This window comes from Panthera tigris, chromosome C1, assembly GCF_018350195.1.
Source record: "Panthera tigris isolate Pti1 chromosome C1, P.tigris_Pti1_mat1.1, whole genome shotgun sequence".
NCBI classification, from domain to species: Eukaryota; Metazoa; Chordata; class Mammalia; order Carnivora; family Felidae; genus Panthera; species Panthera tigris.
This window is the reverse complement of record NC_056667.1, coordinates 93868304-93888983: the sequence shown is the minus strand read 5'-3', so window position 1 is coordinate 93888983 and position 20680 is coordinate 93868304. Positions and strand designations below refer to the sequence as shown.

Genomic DNA, 20680 nt, shown 5'->3' with positions numbered 1-20680 from the left:
CTTTTCTCTACCTTCTCTACATTTGGTTCTGTGCGAAATACGTTCTGATTTTATGCTTTGTAACATATGGTTATTAAATCATTTAATTTAGCTTCTAGACAATATAATTCAGCTTTTCCTGGCCCAAAAGACATGATGTTGTTGACAGCCTCTAAGACGGCCCCCAGTGATTTCCACTCCCTGGTATTCACATCCTGTATAATCTCCTGCCCTTGAGTGTGGGCTGACCTTTTTGACTCACTTCTAAGGCACATAATATGGCAGGATTGATGCGATGGAACTTCTGAGTTAGATTATAAAGGATTATGGCTTGTTTGGGGTGCTGTATTTCATATTCTCTCATGGCTGTTTTGCAATGGGGGATACCAACTGCAATGTCGTAAAGTAGCCCTGTGGAAAGTTGCAAGTGGCAAAGAACTGAGGCCTACCAAGAGGCATGTGAAAGATCTTGAAAGTACATCCTCTTCCAGTCCAGCCTTCAGATAAATGCAGCCCTGGCTGACATAGTGATTGTAGTCATGTGAGAGACCACGAATCAGACTCACTCAGCTAAGCTGCTCCCAGGTTCACCACTCACCAAAAAGAACGTGAGATAATGTGTCTATGTTCTCAGCCACTAAGTTTGGGAATAATTTGTTATGCAACAATTGATAACTTATCGACTGCTGGGAGGACATTCAGACTGAGTCACAAAAAATATATTTCAGATATAAGAAAAAGAATGTAATGATTGAGATCACAAGCTATTTTGTTTATTGAAGAGTTAAAATAGTACATTAACAAAACCTTATTTGATAGAGAAATAACACCAGAATTCTTATGAATGTGATTATCAGCTAAACCACCAGAGATACTGGTCCTGCTGAGTTCCTCCACAGCTATGTAAATCAAAGGCTGAGATTGGCTGAAGTCAGGATACAAATCACTAGACAGTTTCTTCTGGAAGGACAGAATGAATCAATAAGGCCCGTAATAAGGAAGTTGAAAGAAACCTTACCCTTTGGAGAAAGAGTACTCTGACATTCCTGTAGCCAAGGCCCAGGCCCAGCCAAAAGGAAGCAGGGGGTTGTAACAGTGATCCAGTGAGTCTGGCCCCAGAACTCCCTTCAGTGTGTCTTTTGCTTGACTTTGGAGAGTGGACAGGGCATCATTTGGAGGCTAGAGAGTTATTTGACAATAAGAAGATGCAAAGATTCAAGTCCCAGACTCATCCTTTGATCTTGAACCATTAGTGCCAGAGGTCTCTTGGCCTCTCATGTCTGAAAAATGGTCGGTATTAGTGTCACCACCTTGAGGGACATAGGTGCGTCTCCATGAGTGGGTGAATGATTGTTCTGGTGCTTGAGATGGGAAATGACTAGCAAACACATCTCTTCTCTGGTTATATGAGACAGGGACCAAAACAGGGAAGAGATGAGAGGGGGAAAAAGACACCAGGCCAAGAGGTGACCATTTAGGGCTTCATGCTATAAATGACTTTGGATTTCCAGAGATGAAATAAGCCTCTCCAGTACAAGGCAGTAGCGTGTCACAACCCTAGGGCCTGGCTGGTTTTATCAATCTGGCAGTTCAAGGTCAGCGCAAAGGACATCCCCAACACCTGAGAAAAGAGTTGGGAAAATATCAGGTCTTCATAGGAGGAGCCATCTCTCCCATAACCCCTGGGATTAGCCCTAGAGAAAAACAAAGTATTCCTCACACAGGAACCACCCTTCCTGCCATCACTTCCAATTCCTTCTCCGTTCCCTTAGTTAGCTTTAGAAAGGCAGCGGGAGATGATGGTGCAAAAACAGTAGAGGATAGAGTGTTGGGACATCTTTGTCTCCTTAAGAAGTCACTTGTATAGTCAAGTTCTGCACAAGTCAACGCTGTGCAGTGAGCCATCTCTACACATGCCCTGGGACTCCTTGGTTTCCAAGCAGAGAAAAACTGTTTCCCCCTGAGCTTCTTGATCGATATCTTAGTTATTCTGTGACACACCCAAAACACTTGTATATAAAAATAGTAGAAATGTCACATAATAAAAAATTTGCCCCTGACTTATCATGCTAAGCAGAGAAACAAGGAGGAAATTGATTGTAACTTTTATCAACTCCTGCTTAGCATACAAGGCCAAATTTTCATATAGAGTGTTTATCTATTGCAAGCTTTTCCATCCCAGCTGAGTGAATGACCAAAGTAGGGGTCTGCTTGATGACCTTTAATTTGACTATGAAGCAATCATATCTCTTAGGGATAAGTTGACCCGATAGATCGGGATATTTTCTGTATGCCTCAAATTGGTAATGACATCATTTGCTACGTGACTGGGGAAGCTCATATTTATTGAGCATGTACTATGTACCTGGTAGTGTTTTAAAACCTTACATGGCTTAAATAATTTAATCTTCACGATAGTCCTGTGGTTAAGTTCTTACCTGGATCACACATACACAGATAGTGATGATTCCAACATGCAGGAAATTGGAATGAAACCACTGTTTTGCTTTTGCATAGCAACCCTAGAAAAAAATCACAAGTACAAATGATAACACTATATTATTTGACTTTATCAGGAGGCTAATTTCAGAAGATAGTTTCTGTTTTGCCTTATGCCAAGAGACTTAGACCATTTTTATTTTCTTTCTATGGTTGAAGAAACAGGCTTCAAGCAGCAAACATTAAACAGAACCCTTTCTGGTGTTGTTATCATTACAGTGACACCTGATGCAGAAGTCCTAGATCTTTGCACACTGAGTCAAAGTAGCTCCTGAGAGGCACCTCAGCAATAGGTATCTTTAGGTTTTTTTGAACTCTCACTGCTGACTTGAGATTACTAAAAGTGAATATAGCCCGTGGAATTCTAGGTTTGGTTGCATCTCAGCTTCTGCTGAAATGTAAATCTATCATGGCCCTACCAAGCTCCATGGCAGCTCTCGTTGGTGAGTGTTTCAGTCTTTCTTCACAGACCTAAAAATGTCTGGAGATTTTCAAAAAATCCCAAGGGTGCATAACATGGGGTAACAGGAATTTAGGAACTTGATCTTGAGGGAATATGACCTTGGCTTCTTCTCTGGGCTTAATCTGGAGGTCCGAATTCAGTGGACCGGTTGTTTCAATAGTTCCGCCAACTATCTCTCTCCCCAACTCCTCACTCCTTCACTTATGATTCATTTCACCAAGGGGCTGGGTGATGCCTTTTCCAAGAAAGAAGAGCAGAGAAAGAGGAATAAGGAGAAGCTTTTCTAGCTCACCTTTACAAATTTCTCTTTCAACAATAAGACCTAATTTTTGCTCAAGAAAAATGTAGATCTACCACTGTCATCACATAAACCTTCCCCCCTCTAATGTAATAGTTTAGAGTAGCAAGATTTGTGATGGCCTTCCTAGTCTAAATGAGGCTGTTCCTTTTTTGTTTCTTTTGTCTAGTTGTCTGGACAACTTTTGTCTAGTTTGTTTAGTTACCTGGGTTGTCTCCCTGGCCTCTGTTTTGTCCAAGGTTCCCTGTTTCTGGCGGGGACGATTAAGCTCAGTATGACTGGAGTTTCTAAGACAATTGAAAGTTTAACCAAAGAGATTAATAACAGAAATATTGCTTAAAAAATTACCTGAACTTGTGGACCTTGGGGGCAAGATGCTGGTGGGTGACCGTTCCAATCACTTGTTCCATTGACACCACAACATTGCAGCTAAAAGCCAAACCCCCAAGAATGTGATGGTTAGAAAGTCAACAGAAAGAAAATTGAACCTTGGAGAGAAGGTGGGCCCTTCATATCTGACTCTAGCCAAAAATCCAGAATTACCTGGGCTACTATGGCTCCTGAGAACAAAATACTTTCAAATCCATCATACCATTTCCATCACATAAGGTTGCTTGAAGCAGACAGGGCATATTTAATTTACTCACATTTTACACATGAAAAATTAAACACACAGCGGATTTAGTCTGACATGGTTGAGTCTTCCTTACGTCTCAGTAGGACTTAGATAATAAGCCTACCTGAGAATGGGAAGGATGAGAGAATGTAGACAATTTTGTACCAATCAAACTGATTCCTGTGCTCTCCAGTTTGTGACTGTTAAACATTATTCTGACTTAGGGACTGTGGACCTTAAATTCTGAAACTTTCAAGAAAGGAAGGTCCTTCTAGCTCCCAGGGACTGAGGTTGGAAAATCAAATCTGGTTGAGCTGAGGAGGATTTCATCTACACTCACCAATGACTGGATGGAATCCCACATCTCCCTGGTGCTGTTGTCCGAGCGGTATTTCTGGATGCTGGTAGTCAGGCTCTCAGACACATACTTATTCAGCTGGGCGGGCACATCCCAGCAGAGGAGACATTATAAAAAGCAGGTGAGTTCAAGGAATAAGCAATTTCTAGTATAGGCTAATGGTTCCATTTGCTCCTCCTTTCCAAATGATCTCCTCAGAGCTAAGGGTGTGACAAGAGGGAGTATATATACAGGAAGATGGTGCGTGGTGGTGATCTCTTGCCCTTCCAGAACTCTAGTTTTTCAGAGGAAGAGGGACAACCAAAGCATGGGCTCTCTTAGGCATGGAGACAGACATTTTCTACTGCCAAACATGGAGAAAAGTAAGTAGGAGGAAGATAAACTTGTTTTTATAGCTCTTCCTATTCATGCTTCAAAGCATGACTCAACGGCAATCTCCTTTAAGAATTTTTTTCCTCTCCCCAATTACAGTTGATTTTTCTTCTTCCATCCCTTTTCCACTTTGCTTCTACCTCTATTATAGGATTTATTTGGGGCCAACTTCTTCCCTACAGCCAGAAATACAACGAGTTGTGCTCTTTGTAGCTTACCTTCTGTTCATACACGAAGAGCAGGATGGCCAAGGTCACCTCCGCAAGGAGGATAATCAGCAGCAGGATAAAGAACTGAAGCAAAGCAGAGACATGCTCACAGTGCTGATTCCCATTCTTCCCTCACTCCCACGCCACGCTGGAAACATCTAGGTGTGTCTTTGCACATGTGCAGAGGCTCCTGTTCCTGCCCGCTCGGACATTCATAAACCTTCTCTTGCTTTATGAGGGCTGTGTGTCATTTTTCTACAACTAGACCCCAAGTCTCTGGAGGGCAGATCAACTGTCTTGTAACTTTGTTCTCCCCTTCCCATTGTGCCTACCCAATTCCAGGTGTATAATGCATATGCAATACTAGTTGTTGAATCAATGAAGCAATTTTGGCATCGGCTTTTTGACAGCTGAACAAAAGACCAGCAAACTAACCTATGTGCCTTTGGAGTTTGGGGCCTGGTCCTTTCTGCAAGATCAGGGCTAGTTTGGGGTGGGGGCAGGTGATAGTGGAAGTTGAGAGGAGCCCTGTACAGATGGGGAGAAGAGGTATTCTAGTCACCCTCCTAACCCTTATTTATCTCCAACTGGAGAAGCTTGCTCCCTCTATGCTAATCACACACCACAGAAAACACATTTTCACTTCTTCCCTCTCCTTCACCTTTTTATCCCAACACTAATCTTGGCGGCTTTACCTTTTCCCTGTGTCTATCATCTCCTATCTTTTGCCATTAATCTGAGAGCTATCTGAGAACAGGGACTTCTTAATTCTATCTCTTGGCTCCAGTTTGAGTTGATTCATAAAGGAAAAGAGATTGACCAATGACTTAAGGAAGAACCGAGGCAACTGGGAACACTTACTTATGGACGGAGTGGCACTGTTACAGCAAGCACTATTCTGGGTCTACTAGAGCAACAAGGAGACTTCCTTCAGAGAGCTTACAAACAAAACCTAAGTCCAAGGGTTCTCCTCAGGATACTTAACTGACAGGGAGCAACTGAAAGGTTCTAGCATCTCTCATGTTAGATCACAATGGCTGCCACCTAGGCCTTCACCTAAGCTGAGTCATCACACTCTAGTGTGCCTTGTGCAGATCTGAGATAGAGAAGCATTTTCTGCCTCCTTTTAGGAAGGCCACAGTACTCAGAAGAATCTAGAGAGTAGATTTTCCACCACTTAGTGACTCTGACTCAGATCCTCAAAATACGTACCAATGTGAAGAGCACTTAGGCAGGTGGATGACACTCGATTTCAACCAGACATGAAGAAATAAAATGCCATAAAGGCAAATTATGATGCGGGTCATTAGTAACACTGTAAAATGAATCCCAAGGAGGATAGCAATGTCCTCTGCCACCCATCCCTGGGATCCCAGTCAGAAACAAAATACTAGTGGTCTAGACAGACTCAGATGGTCTAAAGTGCCAATCTTATGTTCCTATGATTTCCCTGTGACCATAGATTAGCCACCAAGAAATATCTTGCCTGGGGCTTAGGGCATCACGTCCCTCTACCTAGGGTACCACATCTGCTGCAAAGGACTCACCGACATAAGCAGGCACTTGTTCTCCTTGATGGAGCCCATGCATCCCAGGAAGGCAACCACCATGATAATGGAGCCCACGATGACAAGCACATTGCCCAGTGGGAGGAAGGGGAGCAACCAGAGGTTGTTGTGGATCAAGAGATAGATCCCAAAGCCCAAAATGCAGCAGCCACAAAACTGAAAGAAAGAATTCCGCAACACTCTTGAATATCTGCTCACATTCTCACTTCAAATTAGAATCAGCTCTTTCCATTGGTTCTATTTTTTTTTAATTTTTTTTAACGTTTATTTATTTTTGAGACAGAGAGAGACAGAGCATGAACGGGGGAGGGTCAGAGAGAGAGGGAGACACAGAATCGGAAGCAGGCTCCAGGCTCTGAGCCATCAGCCCAGAGCCTGACATGGGGCTCGAACTCACAGACTGCGAGATCGTGACCTGAGCTGAAGTCAGACGCTCAACCGACTGAGCCACCCAGGCGCCCCTCCATTGCTTCTATTGAGACTGTCATGAGCAACCTCTTTCTCCAGCTTTCCTCATGCATCCAGAAAAGAGGTGACCCTAGCTTCTACCCGTGATGTCCTACTCATGCTTCATCCCACCCATATCAGATAGCAGGGGAAGCTCCTTCCTGTGAGTAATACAGTATCTTCGTGCTTCAGATCCCCCACTCCTCGTTCCCACAACGGCTTACACGTGGTCTTCCCTTTGGAAACCACAACCGTTAGAGGGGAGGCCCTGGGTGAGAAGTTTATCTTGCTAGGCAGAAAGCTAGAGAAGCCAAACTTTTAAGAATCTTCTCATAGACACTTGAGTACAAACCGATTCTATATTTGAAGTTCAATTGCTGGATTTGGTACAGTGAAACTTTCCCGAGAAAGGGGACTTCCTTTTCAATCAGCTATTTGTCTAAGGGACTGGGGCGAGGGGAGAGCAAGAAAAAGAGTCATTTATACACAGAACGTAGAGTGTCAGGTTTCTCACCCGTAGATGTCAGCAGTGAGCAGTAGTCGCCTAAAGTCCCCAGAGAGAAACAGCCCGCCTATAAATAACTGCACTGGTACTTTTCAATTGTATAAGCATATCCTATGGCAGGATGGGAAAAGGGGAGGAAATTATTACTCCCTTGTTCTAAGCTGGTTATGTCATTCCAACACGCATCGGTTGCTCTTCGTAGCAGACTCTTCAGTAGAGGACAGAGAAATAGAGTGTAGCCGGGAGGAGGTGAGCTCAGTCATGCTCGGAAGAAACACACTTACCCAAAAGAGCAAGTTGAAGAAAAACAGAACGTACTTCAGCAATTTCAAGCCACTCATGCCCATGCTGGGATATTCTTGCCCTAAAAAGTGAAAGAAAAGAGGAGGTAAGTGACCTGGCACCAGAGAAGAGAGGACACAAATGTTCAGGGTTTAAAATCTCCAGCATCACCATGGGTTTGAGCTGCGACTCTCCTCTGGGAAGTTTCCCCAAACTCCCGGATCTCTCGATCTCTGCATTGAGGTACCAATTGGTTTATCTTGGACACTCACTTTGGCTCCAATTCTGCAAGCCAAGAATGCTTACCGCTGAATTAGATGCTGTAGAAGAAACCCATGGAGCTGCTCTCAGAGGAGAGTGAGTCACAGTGACACCCCTAGGCCAATTCTCAGAGACTAGAGCTTGGGCACTCGCTCAAGAAGGTGACCAGGGTTCAGGCATTAATCAGCTGATTCACCAGCTGTGGAGAAGGTCAGTGACTTGATCAGCCTGTTCCTTAAATGCCCTGAGATACATATACATACCACATGTGGTCTATAAACCTCTCCACATGAAAATGGGGGGGGGGAAACCTATGTCTGATTCATTCTTTTATTGAAGCAACGTTTATGATGTTTTCTGTCCTAGATACAGTGAGAGATATAACCATGACTCTCCAGTACCTACCCTCCAGAAGATGTGAATCTTACAGCAGAGGTAAAACTGGCTAACCAATACCCAATGGAGGAATGAAAAGGGATAGAAATTGGAGCTTGATTTTTTAAAAAATATAATTTCATTTCCCAGCAAGGACATTAATGTGCAAAGCCTCATCCTCAGTTCTAGAGATCTGGATACACAGTTGTGAATTTTCTGTCAGACACAATTAGTTTCCCTAGAGTAACTCATATTTTAAAACTGCACATAAGACTGATCCATAAGGCAGAATGTCAATTTATTGGTTTTTTCCCATTAGAACTATGCCTTTTCTAGTATATAGATTGCGTGTATAATCCATTGCTTCTACCCTCTTAACAGCAGCCAGAAATCAGATGGTCTTGAGGGATAGGTCAGTAAGTGAAACCCATGATTATTTAGTCTTAAAGGAACTCTCTGGGAAGGGAGAAATGGAAATATACTATTATAAGGTTCTCATGTGTGTTGTGGTAATGTCACTTGAGGAAAGACTGTGGTGAGTTAGAGATGTAAAGTATAAACCATAAGGCAACCTCTAAAATAACAAAACAAAGAATTGTAATTAATAAGCAAGCAAGGGAAATAAAAAATTATTTTAAACTACTAGATTAATTGAAAGAAACCTAAAAAGAGGAAAAAGGAAACTGCTGTGGTCTGAATGTCTGTGTCCCCACAACATCCACATGTTGAAATCTTAATGCCCAATGTGATAGTGTTAGGAGGTGGAGCCTTTGGGAGGTAGTTAGGTCATGAGAGTAGAACCCTCCTGAATGGGATTAGAGCTCTTCTAAAAAGAGACCCCAGAGTGCTTGCTAGCTCCTTCCACCTTGTGAGGACACAACAAAAGGTCTGCAACTCAAGAGTGGCCTCGCCTGACCATGTTAGCATCCTGATCTCAGACTTCCAGGGTTCAGAACTGTGAGAAGTAAATTTCTGTGGTTTGTAAATTACTCTGTCTGTAGTAGTGTGTTATAGCAACCTGCACAGACTAAAAGAAAAACAAGGAACAGATGGGGAAAATAGAAAGCAAATATTCTCAACTCTAGCCATATTAATAGCACAGTAAATGAAATGCTCTAAATATTCCAGGTATGACACAAGATAGCCAATTGGATTAAAGAACATTTAGTAATGAATTATCAGCAAGAGAAGTTAAGAAAACAATCTCATTTAAAATTTCATCAAAAAAAATAAAATGCTGGGGTGCCTGGGTGGCTCAGTCGGTTGAGTGTCCAACTTCCGCTCAGGTCATGATTTCACAGTTCATGGGTTCGAGCCCCACATCAGGCTCTGTGCTGACAGCTCAGAGCCTGGAGCCTGCTTTGGATTCTGTGTCTCCCTCTCTCTCTCTGCCCCTTCCCTGCTTGCACTCTCTCTCTCTCTCTTAAAAAATAAACATTAAAATAAAATAAAATAAAATGAATAAAATGCTTAGGAATAAGTTTAACCAAAGTGGTAAGAGATCCTGGACACTGAAAACAACAAGAAACTGATGAAAGAAATGTAAGAAGACACAAATAAATGGAAATATATTCTATGCTCTTGGAGTGGAAGAATTAATATTGTTCAAATGTCCATACCACCCAGAGTAATCCATGGATTAAATGCAATCCCTATAAAAATTTCAATGGCATTTTTCTCAGATACAAAATAAACAATTCTAAAATTTTTGTGGAACCACAGAAGACCCTGAATAGCCAAAGAAATCTTGAGAAAGAAAAACAAAACTAGAAGCATTATATGTTTTAATTTCAAAATCTATTACAAAGCTATAGTAATTAAAACAGTATGATGTTGGCATAAAAAACAAACACATAAATCAATGGAACAGAATATAAAGCCCAGAAATAAACCCATGCATATGTGGTTAATTTATTTACAGCAAAGGAGCCAAGCACATACAATGGGAAAAGGCAGTCTCTTCAATAAATTGTGTTTGGAAACCTGGACAGCCACATTGCGAATGAATTGAACTGGACCCCTATCTTCCACCAATCACAAAAATAAAATAAAAATGGCATAAAGACTTGAATGTAAGACTTGGAACCACAAAACTCCTAGGAGAAAACATAAAAGGAAAGCTCCTTGACATTTAGTTTTGGCAAGGATTTTTCAGATATGACACCAGAAACAAAGGCAACAAATGCAAAAATAAGCAAATGGTCTGTATCAATCTAAAAAGCTTCTGCACAGTAAAAGAAACCATCAACAAAATGAACAGACAACCTACTTAATGGGAAATAATATTTGCATCATATATCTGGGAAGAGGTTAATATTCACATTATATAAAGAACTCCTACAACTGAATAGCAATAAACAAAAAGTAAAATCTGATTTTAAAATGAGGAGAAGGGGGTGCCTGGCTGGCTCAGTTGGTTAAGCATCTGACTTTAGATTTTGGCTCAGGTCATGATCTCACAATTTGTGAATTCAAGCCTGCCTCAGGCTCCATGCTGACAATGCAGGGCCTGCTTGGGATTCTCTCTCTCCCCCTCTCTCCTTGCTCCTTCCCCACTCTCTCTTTCTTTCTCTCTCTCTCACAGTAAATAAATAATTTTTTTTAAAAAAATGGGCAGAGCAAGTGAATGGACATTTTTCTAAAAAAGACACACAGATGGACAACAGGTACAGAAAAAGATGCTCAACATCTAACCATCGGGTTGGGAAATGCAATTCAAAACTGCAATGAGGTATCACCTCATACCTGTTAGAATGGCTATCATCAAAAAAATAAGAGATAACAAGTAGTGAGAGGACATGGAGAAAGACAACCTTCGTTGCACTGTTGGTGGGACTGTAAATTGGTTACAGCCACTATGGAAAACAGTATGGAAGTTTCTAAAAAAAATTTAAAAAATTAAAAATAGAACTACCCTACGATCCAGCAATCCCGCTTCTGGGTATATATCCAAAGGAGAGGAAATCACGGTCTCAAATATCTGCAGCCCCATGTATATTGTAACATTATTGACAATAGCCAAGACAGGAAAACAACCTAGGTCCAAACTTCAATAAAGAAAATGTGGTATAAATATACAAAAGAACATTGTTCAGCCATGAGAAAGAAGAAAATCCTCCCATTTGTGACAACATATTCTCAAAACTCAGAAGACAAAGAGTCCCATTTAAAAATGGACAGGGCGCCTGGGCAGCTCAGTCAGTTAAGCATCCAACTCTTGATTTCGGCTCGGGTCATGATCTCACGGTTGTGAGATCTGAGACTGAGCCCCATGTTGGGCTCCCCACTCAGTGTGGAGCCTGCTTGGGATTCTCTCTCTCCCTCTTCTCTGCCCCTCCCCCTGCTTGCACGCGTGCTCTCTCTCAAAATAAATAAACATTTTTTAAGAATAAAAAAATAAAAACATAAAAATGGACAGAAGTTATGAACAGATAGTTCACCAAAGAAGACACATGGATGGAGAATATGTTCATGAAAAAGTACTCTACTTCATTAATCATTAGGGAAATGTAAATTGGGGAAATGAGATACCCGTACCTCCTAGAGCGGCTAAAATTAAAACAAAAACAAACAAACAAACAACAACAACAAAAACCAAAGACAAAAAACTGACCATACCAGGGACTGATAAGGCTATGGTTTTGGTGAAAATGTAAAATGGTATATCCACTTTGAAAAACATTTTGCCAGTTTTGTGAAAAGCTAAACATAACACTTATCATATGATTCAGCCACACCACTCCAAAGAATTTACCAAGAGAACAAAAAGCATATGGTCATACAGACTTATCCAAGAATGTTCACTGCAGCTTTATCTGTAATATCCCCAAACTGGAAACAACCCAAGGTCCATCAATAGATGAATAGAAAAACAAGTTGATATAGCTATGAAATGGTGCACCACTCTGGAGAAAATAAAAAGTCAACTGTTGATACACAACACAGCGCTGATGAATCTCCAAATAATTATGGTGGATGAACAAAGACAGAAAGAAGATCCATACTGTATGATTCCAGTTCTATACCATTCTGGAAATGAAAACTGATATATAGGAACAGAAAACAAGCAGATCAGTCATTGGGGACGGACGTAGAGGAAAGTGATGGTAGTGGCAGTGTTAGATAAATGAAAGGAGAATAGAGACAGGCAGGAGAAAGGGATTGCAAAAGACCACAAATAATCTTTTGGAAGTGATGAATATGTTACCTTGACTGTTGTGACAGTTTTAGGCATGTACGCATTCGTCAAAAGGCCCTTCCTAATTTGTTCCTGTCCATTTCTCCAAGCTTATGGCAACATCTCCTGTCTAGAGAGCAACACTGAGTGCTTGTTTTAATGGCTCCTTCTTTACCTGTGCCCTTTGCTGGAATTTGTCCCTTTCTCTCCCTCTGACCCCTTACTTTGGTTAGCCACTATTCATCCTGACACTCGGCTCCAGTGTCACTCTTCCAGGAAGCCCTCTCTCCTTGTGTCTACCTCTCCACACCCCAGCCGACTCCCCACAAGGAGTGCCTGTAATACCTACACATCTCCATTATTGCCCTAGCCACTTTGTCTTATAATTATCTCTTTCCTCTCTGGAATGTGAGCTCCTTGAGGGTAGGAACTAGTTTATTCATCTTTGAATCCTCGAGATCTTACACAGTCCCCTGATCACACTAAAAAAAAGTGCGATTCTTCAATAAACCTTTGTCCATTAACCCCAAAGAAGCTGATGGAGTGCAATAAACGTGACACGGCAGCATCCGAAGCCTTGGGCTTGAGATTTATGCACCAAGAAGCTAAACTTCTGGACGTGGGCCAATAACTTACACAGAAGGTTGGGCCAGATGCCTCCTAAGGTCACCGCTTCCCTAACATCCGGAGATTCTGTGAGACCTGCTTCAGGCCCCCGTAATTGAAGTGTCCACAGAGCACCAACTAATGAGGCAGCCAGAGACCTGCAAATGGCCCTCCTGATTCTTCCCTTCGACAGGAAGAAAAACCTCTTGTTTCTCTTTCCATGATTTTCCACTTGCTGAGACTCCCACCAGTTGAAGGAGAAAAGCTGCCTATTTGGTGGAGATGGTCACTACTTTCACCACACGCAGCGATGGCCCCACTTTTTGTATTAACCCAGATAGAACAGCACTCTGCTCCCCCACCCCCCCCCACCCCGCTTTCTTCCTTGTGACTGTGCCAGTTATCAGCTCCTGCCCCTTCCGACCCCACGGTCTAGAAGAACTGATATCTCTCTGCAGTCAGAATCTGCGGCCCAGCCCCATGACTCATGGTTCAGTGAAGAAAGTCCCTGACATCAGCTTCCAGGAAACTCCTGTGATGAAACTGCAGTTAGCTGTGGCCATCTCCCACGGCCCGCCGTGGAGGCCAGGGATGAAGCTCACTTTTTAGTTTCTGCCAAGCAATGATCTTGGGCTAGTAAACCATCAGGTGCATTCCTAGTTCTATCCCTCCCCCCTTTTTAAACCCATACTTGCGGGGTCATCAAATCTAGTCTTGAAGCAGTCAAGCTTAGGAATGGCTAAGGTTGGGGGGCACCTGTGTGGCTCAGTCAGTTAAGCGTTCGTCTCTTGATTTTGGCTCAGGTCGTGATCTCTTGGTTTGTAAGTTTGAGCCCCACCTCGGGCTCTGTGCTGACAGCGTGGAGCCTGCTTGGGATTCTCTCTCTCCCTCTGTCTCTGCTCCTCCCCTGCTCTTGTGTACTCTCTCTCTCTCTCTCTGTCTCAAAAATAAATAAATAAATGAGTAAACAAACAAACTTAAAAAACAAAGAAGTGGCTAAAAACAAACTTAAAAAACAAAAAAGTGGCTAAGGTTGGGACAGAAGCTTCAAGAAGCTATCAATTCAATACAGCCTTATGTGATCCAGTCTTGGAACCACAGTAAGATAGCTTCGGTGTTATGCAGACTGTTATATTTATGAGATGTTAATAAGTGTTCCCCAAACAAAATCAAGCAAACAAAACCATAGGGACTGAAAGGAATCCATGGTCAAATAATTTTGGAAGTAAACAGGATTAAATAAAAATAAAAGAAAAAGCAATAAATAGTTCTTTTAATGAACGACTTCTGAGCAACTTGTCATACACTAATGTACATTGTTACCACACACCTGTTCTTACAAGATTACTTATAATAACTCAAAGGACATAGTGTTCCATGGAACACAGTTTGATAAACACTAGTTAATGGAATCAGATGGACCTCGTTTTGAATTCTGGTAGTGCTGCATGCCAGCAATGTGGCCTGGGGTAAGCTGTGTAACCTCTCTTTCACAACCGTCTCATCTTTAAAATAGTGATATTCACATACGGTTCACAGGGTGTTCAGGGGGTTAGATGAGATAACATTTCCTGGATGGCTCAGCATCAGAGTGCTTGGTTCAGTGAACACTGACTAAAAGATCGTTTATTTATTTATTTTTTGAGTGAAAATGTGTTTTATTTCTCTTTTTTGTGTATTTTATTGTATTTATATTAAATATAATTTATTGTCAAATTGGTTTCCATACAACACCAAGTGCTCATCCCAACAGGTGCCCTCCTCAATGCCCATCATCCACTTTCCCTTCTCCTCCAACCCCATCATCCCTCAGTTTGTTCTCAGTATTTAAGAGTCTGTATGGTTTGCCTCCTTCCCCCTCTGTAACTCCCCCACCCCCAACCACTTTCCTTCCCCCTGGTCTTCAGTTAAGTTTCTCAGGATCCACATATGAGTGAAAGCATATGGTATCTGTCTTTCTCTGCCTGACTTATTTCACTTAGTGTAACACTCTCCAGTTCCATCCACGTTGCTACAAATGGCCGGATTTCATTCTTTCTCATTGCCAAGTAGTATTCCATTGACTATATAAACCACATCTCCTTTATCCATTCGTCAGCTGATAGACATTTAAGCTCTTTACATAATTTGGCTGTTATTGAAAGTGCCGCTATAAACATTGGGGTACAAGTGCCCCTATGCGTAAAAGATCAAGTTTAGAGCTTCCCTACCAGTCCATTCCTAAGGGCAACCCCAAGCTTCCTGCTAGATTTTCAGGAATAAAATACATCAGGGACCAGAAGGCCTTTAATAATCCTTTGCTTGATTCATTTTTGGGTAAACACTTAAAAAAAAATCTTTGTTCACGCTCTGCAAAAAAATTCAAACAATAAAGAAAGTACAAGTGTAAAGCATAAAAATCTTCTGAAACCCTATATCCAAAGATAACCACAACTGACATTTTTGGTGAACACCTTCCTAGACATTTTTCTCTATGTGGATCTATTTGACAATTTACACAGAAGGACAAGATATTCATCAAGGTGACTGTTGGCTTCCTATCCCTTTCTACACAGAGACTGTAGAGGTTTGTGGAAAGTGGGGCCTTGATTCACACAAGATTTTTCTAAATAGAAAGAAAATCTGTTCTCGAAGAGGGCCCCTGAGTTCAGGCCAAAATAAATTTAAATAGATGATGGAGTTCACTGAACCCTGTACAATGCCAAGTTCTTCACAAATAAATCTTATTTACTGGTGCAAGGTCACCCAGCTAGTGAACAGCAAACATAGGGCACAAGGCAAGGTCTCGCAGCCTCCTAGCCCACCTTCCTTCTGCTGCCCCAGGCTCCATGTTGTGTCTCTCACTTCCCAATCCAACTCACAGCCCTGCAGTGTGAGGAGCCCCAGGAGGACTCCTTCCATCCGTCAGCGTGAACCCCTGTGAGCAGTGGCTGCGGAGGAATGGGGGTTCTGCAAGTATGTCTCTTTGAGGAAGTAATAAGCAATTGCAGGGGGAGAGGTGATACTCAAATAAAACCACACCAAACCATCCACGTTGATGCATTAGTTTCCCCTCATTTCTCCGTCACTTTGTCCAAGGAATGTGTTTGTCATCTTAGTTTTCCCCAAAATTGTGGTCTGGCGAAAACTTTTTCCTTTTCAAAGCTGCGATCAGGGAGAGAAATTAGTGATCTGTAGAAGAGAGAAAGAAGGAAGAAGCGAAGAGGAGGGAAAAAATGAGGAAAGACAAATCCAGATGATCTTGGAGGCTCATTTCTTAGAGGTTGTGTTTCCCTTTGCTAAAAGTATGTGGAGGTTTCCTGTGAAGGGTCCCTGTCCTAGAGACCCATCTATGGTGCATTCAGGCAAGCTATGTCCACAGCAAGCAAGTTTCTCTGTAGGATAATAAAAGCTGCTTATGTGGTATTCCCATCAAAAGTTTGAATAACCTGAATCCAGTAATGAAGAAACAGGAGACAAATATAAAATATAGAGACATTCTATAAAATAGCTTCAAGAATATCAAAGTCATGAAATACAAGGAAAGACTCAGAAATTGTTCCAAGCAGAAGGAGACTGAAGAAACAGGACAGTTAAAAGCAATGTGTGATCAGAGATTTCCAGTCTCCATAAAGATACTAATGGGATACTAATTCAGATGCAATCTGAATAAAATCTATAGATTGTTAACAGTATTGCATCAGTGTAAATTGCCTATTTTGATGAATATAAAGTGGTTATGTAAGAAAATGCTTTTGTTTGTAGAAAATACACAGTAAAGTACTCTGTGGGAAAGGATATTAGGCCAGCAATTACCCCCAAAGAGAAAGTCAAGGAAGGATAAAGAAAATGTGATAAAAGGTTACTATTTGGGAAATCTAGGGGAAGGGGGATTCAGAAATTCTTGGTAGTGTTTTTGCAAGTTTTCTTTAAGTCTGAATTTAAAGAGACAGAGAAGGAGTGGAATATGAGTAAATAATCTGAGGAATTCTGATTTTTAAGTCATTACATCACATAATTCCCTAATGGTATAAATACTGAGATTCCACATGAGCTGTTTTTAGAAGAACAAACCACGGGATGATTCTTTAGAGCCTGTGTTTGCTCCTGATATAGATTATTAAGCCATGAGTCCAAATTTAAAAGACATGAGGTATCAAAATAATTTCCCACCCCCATTCCTCAATCCAGTTCTCCTGAAATATAAAATGTCAAACAAAACTTTGACAAATTAAATATATTTTAAATATTTGATTTGTTAGCATCTTGATGTCAGATCAACTGGATTTATAATTAAGTCATGTTCTTTATGTTTGCTCATGTTAAAGTGTACTGGAGATTTCTTTATGTTTATGAGAAAGTTTATAAGGAAAGAGAGTATAGTGTAATGGGGAGGAAGGAGCATCCCATTGAGAATCAGGAATTACTATTTAATTGTACGATTTTGGACAAGTTTCACCCTACCTGGAAAATAACCAGTTTAGAATGTTACAAGAATAGCTAACATTTCCTGGGCTCTCACTATGAGTTGAACACTTTATTCGAACTTCAATAACCTCTAAATTCCACTGAAGTAACAACATTCTAACACTTGGAAAATAGTGCTCTATTTGGAATGATGACAGCTCTTGGCCATAGCTATGATGTACTGATGTTACTGCTTGGGTAGGAAGCCTCCTGTGTGCTTGTGACGTGGGGACTGAATAGAGGACTTGCCTCTGTACCCCAACACAGAGGTCTGAACGCTCACCCAATGGCTTTGGAAATGGCTCCCTTTTTCTCAAAGAAGAAAGCTGTGTCCAGACAGCTTTCCCACAGTCACACTCCAGCTGCAGTCCTTGCCTCCTCTGGCCCAGCAGCCACCCTGGAGGCCTACTGTGTGTAGCAGTCTTCTCTCTCTGTTTCTTTGCTTCAGGATTTTGTACCTGCAGGGGCTCTTGGGGCCCGGAGCTTCCTGAGTGCAGATACCCAGTCTGTGGGCCCGGGGTGATCTGCACACACTGGGTACTCAGTACAGGAAGTGCTGGGGGAGGACTAATATAAGAACACAAACCAAACCACTGTAACTAAATCAACATAGCGTTTCCTGGAACAGAAGCCGAGAGAGAGAGAGAGAGAGAGAGAGAGAGAGAGAGAGATTGAGGCCATAACCTCGAAAAAAGCTCCTAGCTTCACCCTAATCTGGGGGAAATCGAGATTGAGGAGTAAAAAATCTGCCCCTTCACCCTCATTTCAGGCCACATCCTATCAATACTGACATCTCAGCGTACCCCTAGACCTACTACCCGCCCAGTTGTTTGGTCTTGCTTCTCACTTGCAGGTTCAAGGGTTCTAGATCCAAGGCAGAGAGGGAAATTTCCACTTCCTGTGCTCCTGCAGCCATGGCTTGCACTACAGCCTGACTTGCTTACTCTCATTTCAAATATGTCTGGGGGGTGGGAGGGTCACACTTCTTTAAGTGTGCATATACTGTGCCCTACCTGGAACGCCGTTTACCCCCAGTCTCCATAGCAAAGTCATACTTCTTTGAAAACGACCCAAAGCAGTCACTTCCTTCCCAAGGCACACTCCAACATGCCTACCACATTTTGTGCACTTACCCTCCATTATAGAAAAGATCACACTGTGCTGTATTTGTGTGTGGTCGTGTCTGTGCTCCATACCAGAATCTACAAATGCTTTGAGATTGATAAGCACCAGCTTTCCCTGTCTCCAGCACTTAGCACAACGCTTAGTTGTTCTTATGCTGTGGGCTGGGACTAAGGAAGGGGAACAGGTTTCAGATCTGGTGTCTGAAGCCCTCTGGGTGGTCAGAGGTCAACCAGAGGACACCAGGAATCAAAGACCAATGGAGCTTGATCTTGCCGGTTTGTGCCGGTCAATTACCAAAGGAGAAGTGGCTTAGCAGCCGCAAGTGCACAGGGATGGGCTTTGAATCATTCCCTGTGGGCATAAAGGCGCCCAATCCTTTCATTTAAAGGCTAAGTACTCTTAATTGGCTCACAGGGAAAACAACACAGGAAATCATGCTTCAGCTCAGTCTCTGCTCCAAACCAACCGCAATTTCAAAACAGTGCAGATTCTGGTGGAGACTGAGAAGTAAAACTTCTTTGTTCAGCCAGCAGCTACGACTCTGCCTTTGCTCAGTGGTCTTTCCACAGCACTTACACATCTGATATCAAACACATACACATACACATACACATACACATACACATACACATACACATCTGATAACATACACATCTGATATCTCTTATCTTCCACAGGAGTTCCTAAAGGGCAGGACTATTTTCAGGACCAATCTCTACCTTGCTACTCTGCCTCCCCACCAGTATCTTCCAGAGCACAGTGCCTGGCTCCAGGAGGCACTGAACGTATGATTATGAAATGAATTCATTAAAAAGTCTGGTCTTGGGTGCGTCAGTCAGTAGAGCATGAGACTCTTGATCTCGAGGTTGTAAGTTCGAGCCCCACGCTGGGTGTAGAGATTACTTAAAACAAAATCTTAAACAAATAAAATAAAAATTTTTAAATTTGTGGCTCAGTGGCCCCTGAGGTGCTTTGGGAATCTAAAGCCCTCGGTGGCATTGCTATCCCTCATTGTTAGGTGGGTGGGTATGGTCCTTGAGGACTTTTCTGTCTCCTCCCGGGTATGATCAGTTGAGATTCTTGCGGGTCTTGGAAGGAGAAAGCTCTGATATTCAGTGTTTCCTGTGGTCACCTGACATCCAGTAACTATTATGGTGGTCACAGACCACCAGAACCAAACCTTGGCCATGACTTTCCGAGTCCAGGAGGCCACAGTCATTCGTTACATGACGTGAATTAGAAATGGTTACAATATCAAGTTTTGTTGGTTGATGCATGTCATATTATGTTTATCAATATTTACATTTTGTATACTGAATGTATACATTTGGCAGGGTTTGGCAGAACCCTGAGGATCACAATGTTCTTTCTGCTATTTGAAAACAATCAATCTAAGCATCTCTTAGGCGCATTCAGTTTTTACCTCTTGATATACAGGCAGTGGGCATTCTCTGTGTTCCTGACTCTGAGCTGGGTGTTGTCATTTGTAGCTGTCCTTCTATTTAGTGGCTCTGAGGAATCACAGTGAGATTCATAAAAATTTGTAAAATTAAGAACTGCCATCTTCCAGCTGCCTTTCTTAAGGCTCTGGCTGTTGGCTCTCTCCTCACCTTAAAATCACAAGATCGGTCTTCGAAGAGACCTGAACATGTATGAAATCTCCACAATTTCATGTCACACAGAGGGCTCCAGACATCAGAAATGACTACACACAAAAATTCAAGTTCTGAAGCAACTTAAGCATATAAACGCCCTGACCCAAAGAGGTATCAGATAATGCGAACCAATTAATTGAAAAGTCTTTCTGGCCTGCTTGCCTTTTGAGGGGTGCTAGGATCTTGGTCTTTCTACCTTCATGCACTAAATATCTGTGAAATAGAAGTTGCAGGAAGTTTTAGGCTTACTAGAGAGATCTACGGAGACTCCTAAGAAGATACCTTATCCCACACAATATGGTTCAGGTCTTTGTTCTCAAGTCCAATGAAAATATCACCAATCTTACCTTTTGCAGGCACTTTCTCTCAGTTCTTCAGGCAGGATTGGTGATTATACTTGAAATGGCCACGACAAGGCTGGTAACACGGACGTCCGGGG

The 20680-nt window shown here is 42.1% G+C and overlaps 1 protein-coding gene across 2 annotated transcripts; it reads right to left on the bottom strand.

The window, feature by feature from the left end:
* Positions 1–1069: 1069 nt before the first annotated feature.
* Positions 1070–20680, bottom strand: CD53 (CD53 molecule). 2 transcript variants are annotated; one of them, XM_007076397.3, is made up of 8 exons: positions 20589–20680; positions 7599–7678; positions 6342–6518; positions 4804–4878; positions 4196–4291; positions 3588–3668; positions 2418–2501; positions 1070–1600 (listed from the first exon to the last, which is right to left on the bottom strand). In XM_007076397.3, the coding sequence occupies exons 2-8, from the start codon at positions 7659–7661 to the stop codon at positions 1529–1531; spliced, it is 648 nt and encodes a 215-aa protein (XP_007076459.1). In that variant the 5' UTR covers positions 7662–7678; positions 20589–20680; the 3' UTR covers positions 1070–1528. The 2 variants fall into 2 exon arrangements, with proteins under 2 accessions (XP_007076459.1, XP_042854093.1); XM_042998159.1 differs by lacking the exon at positions 20589–20680 and adding an exon at positions 7903–7993.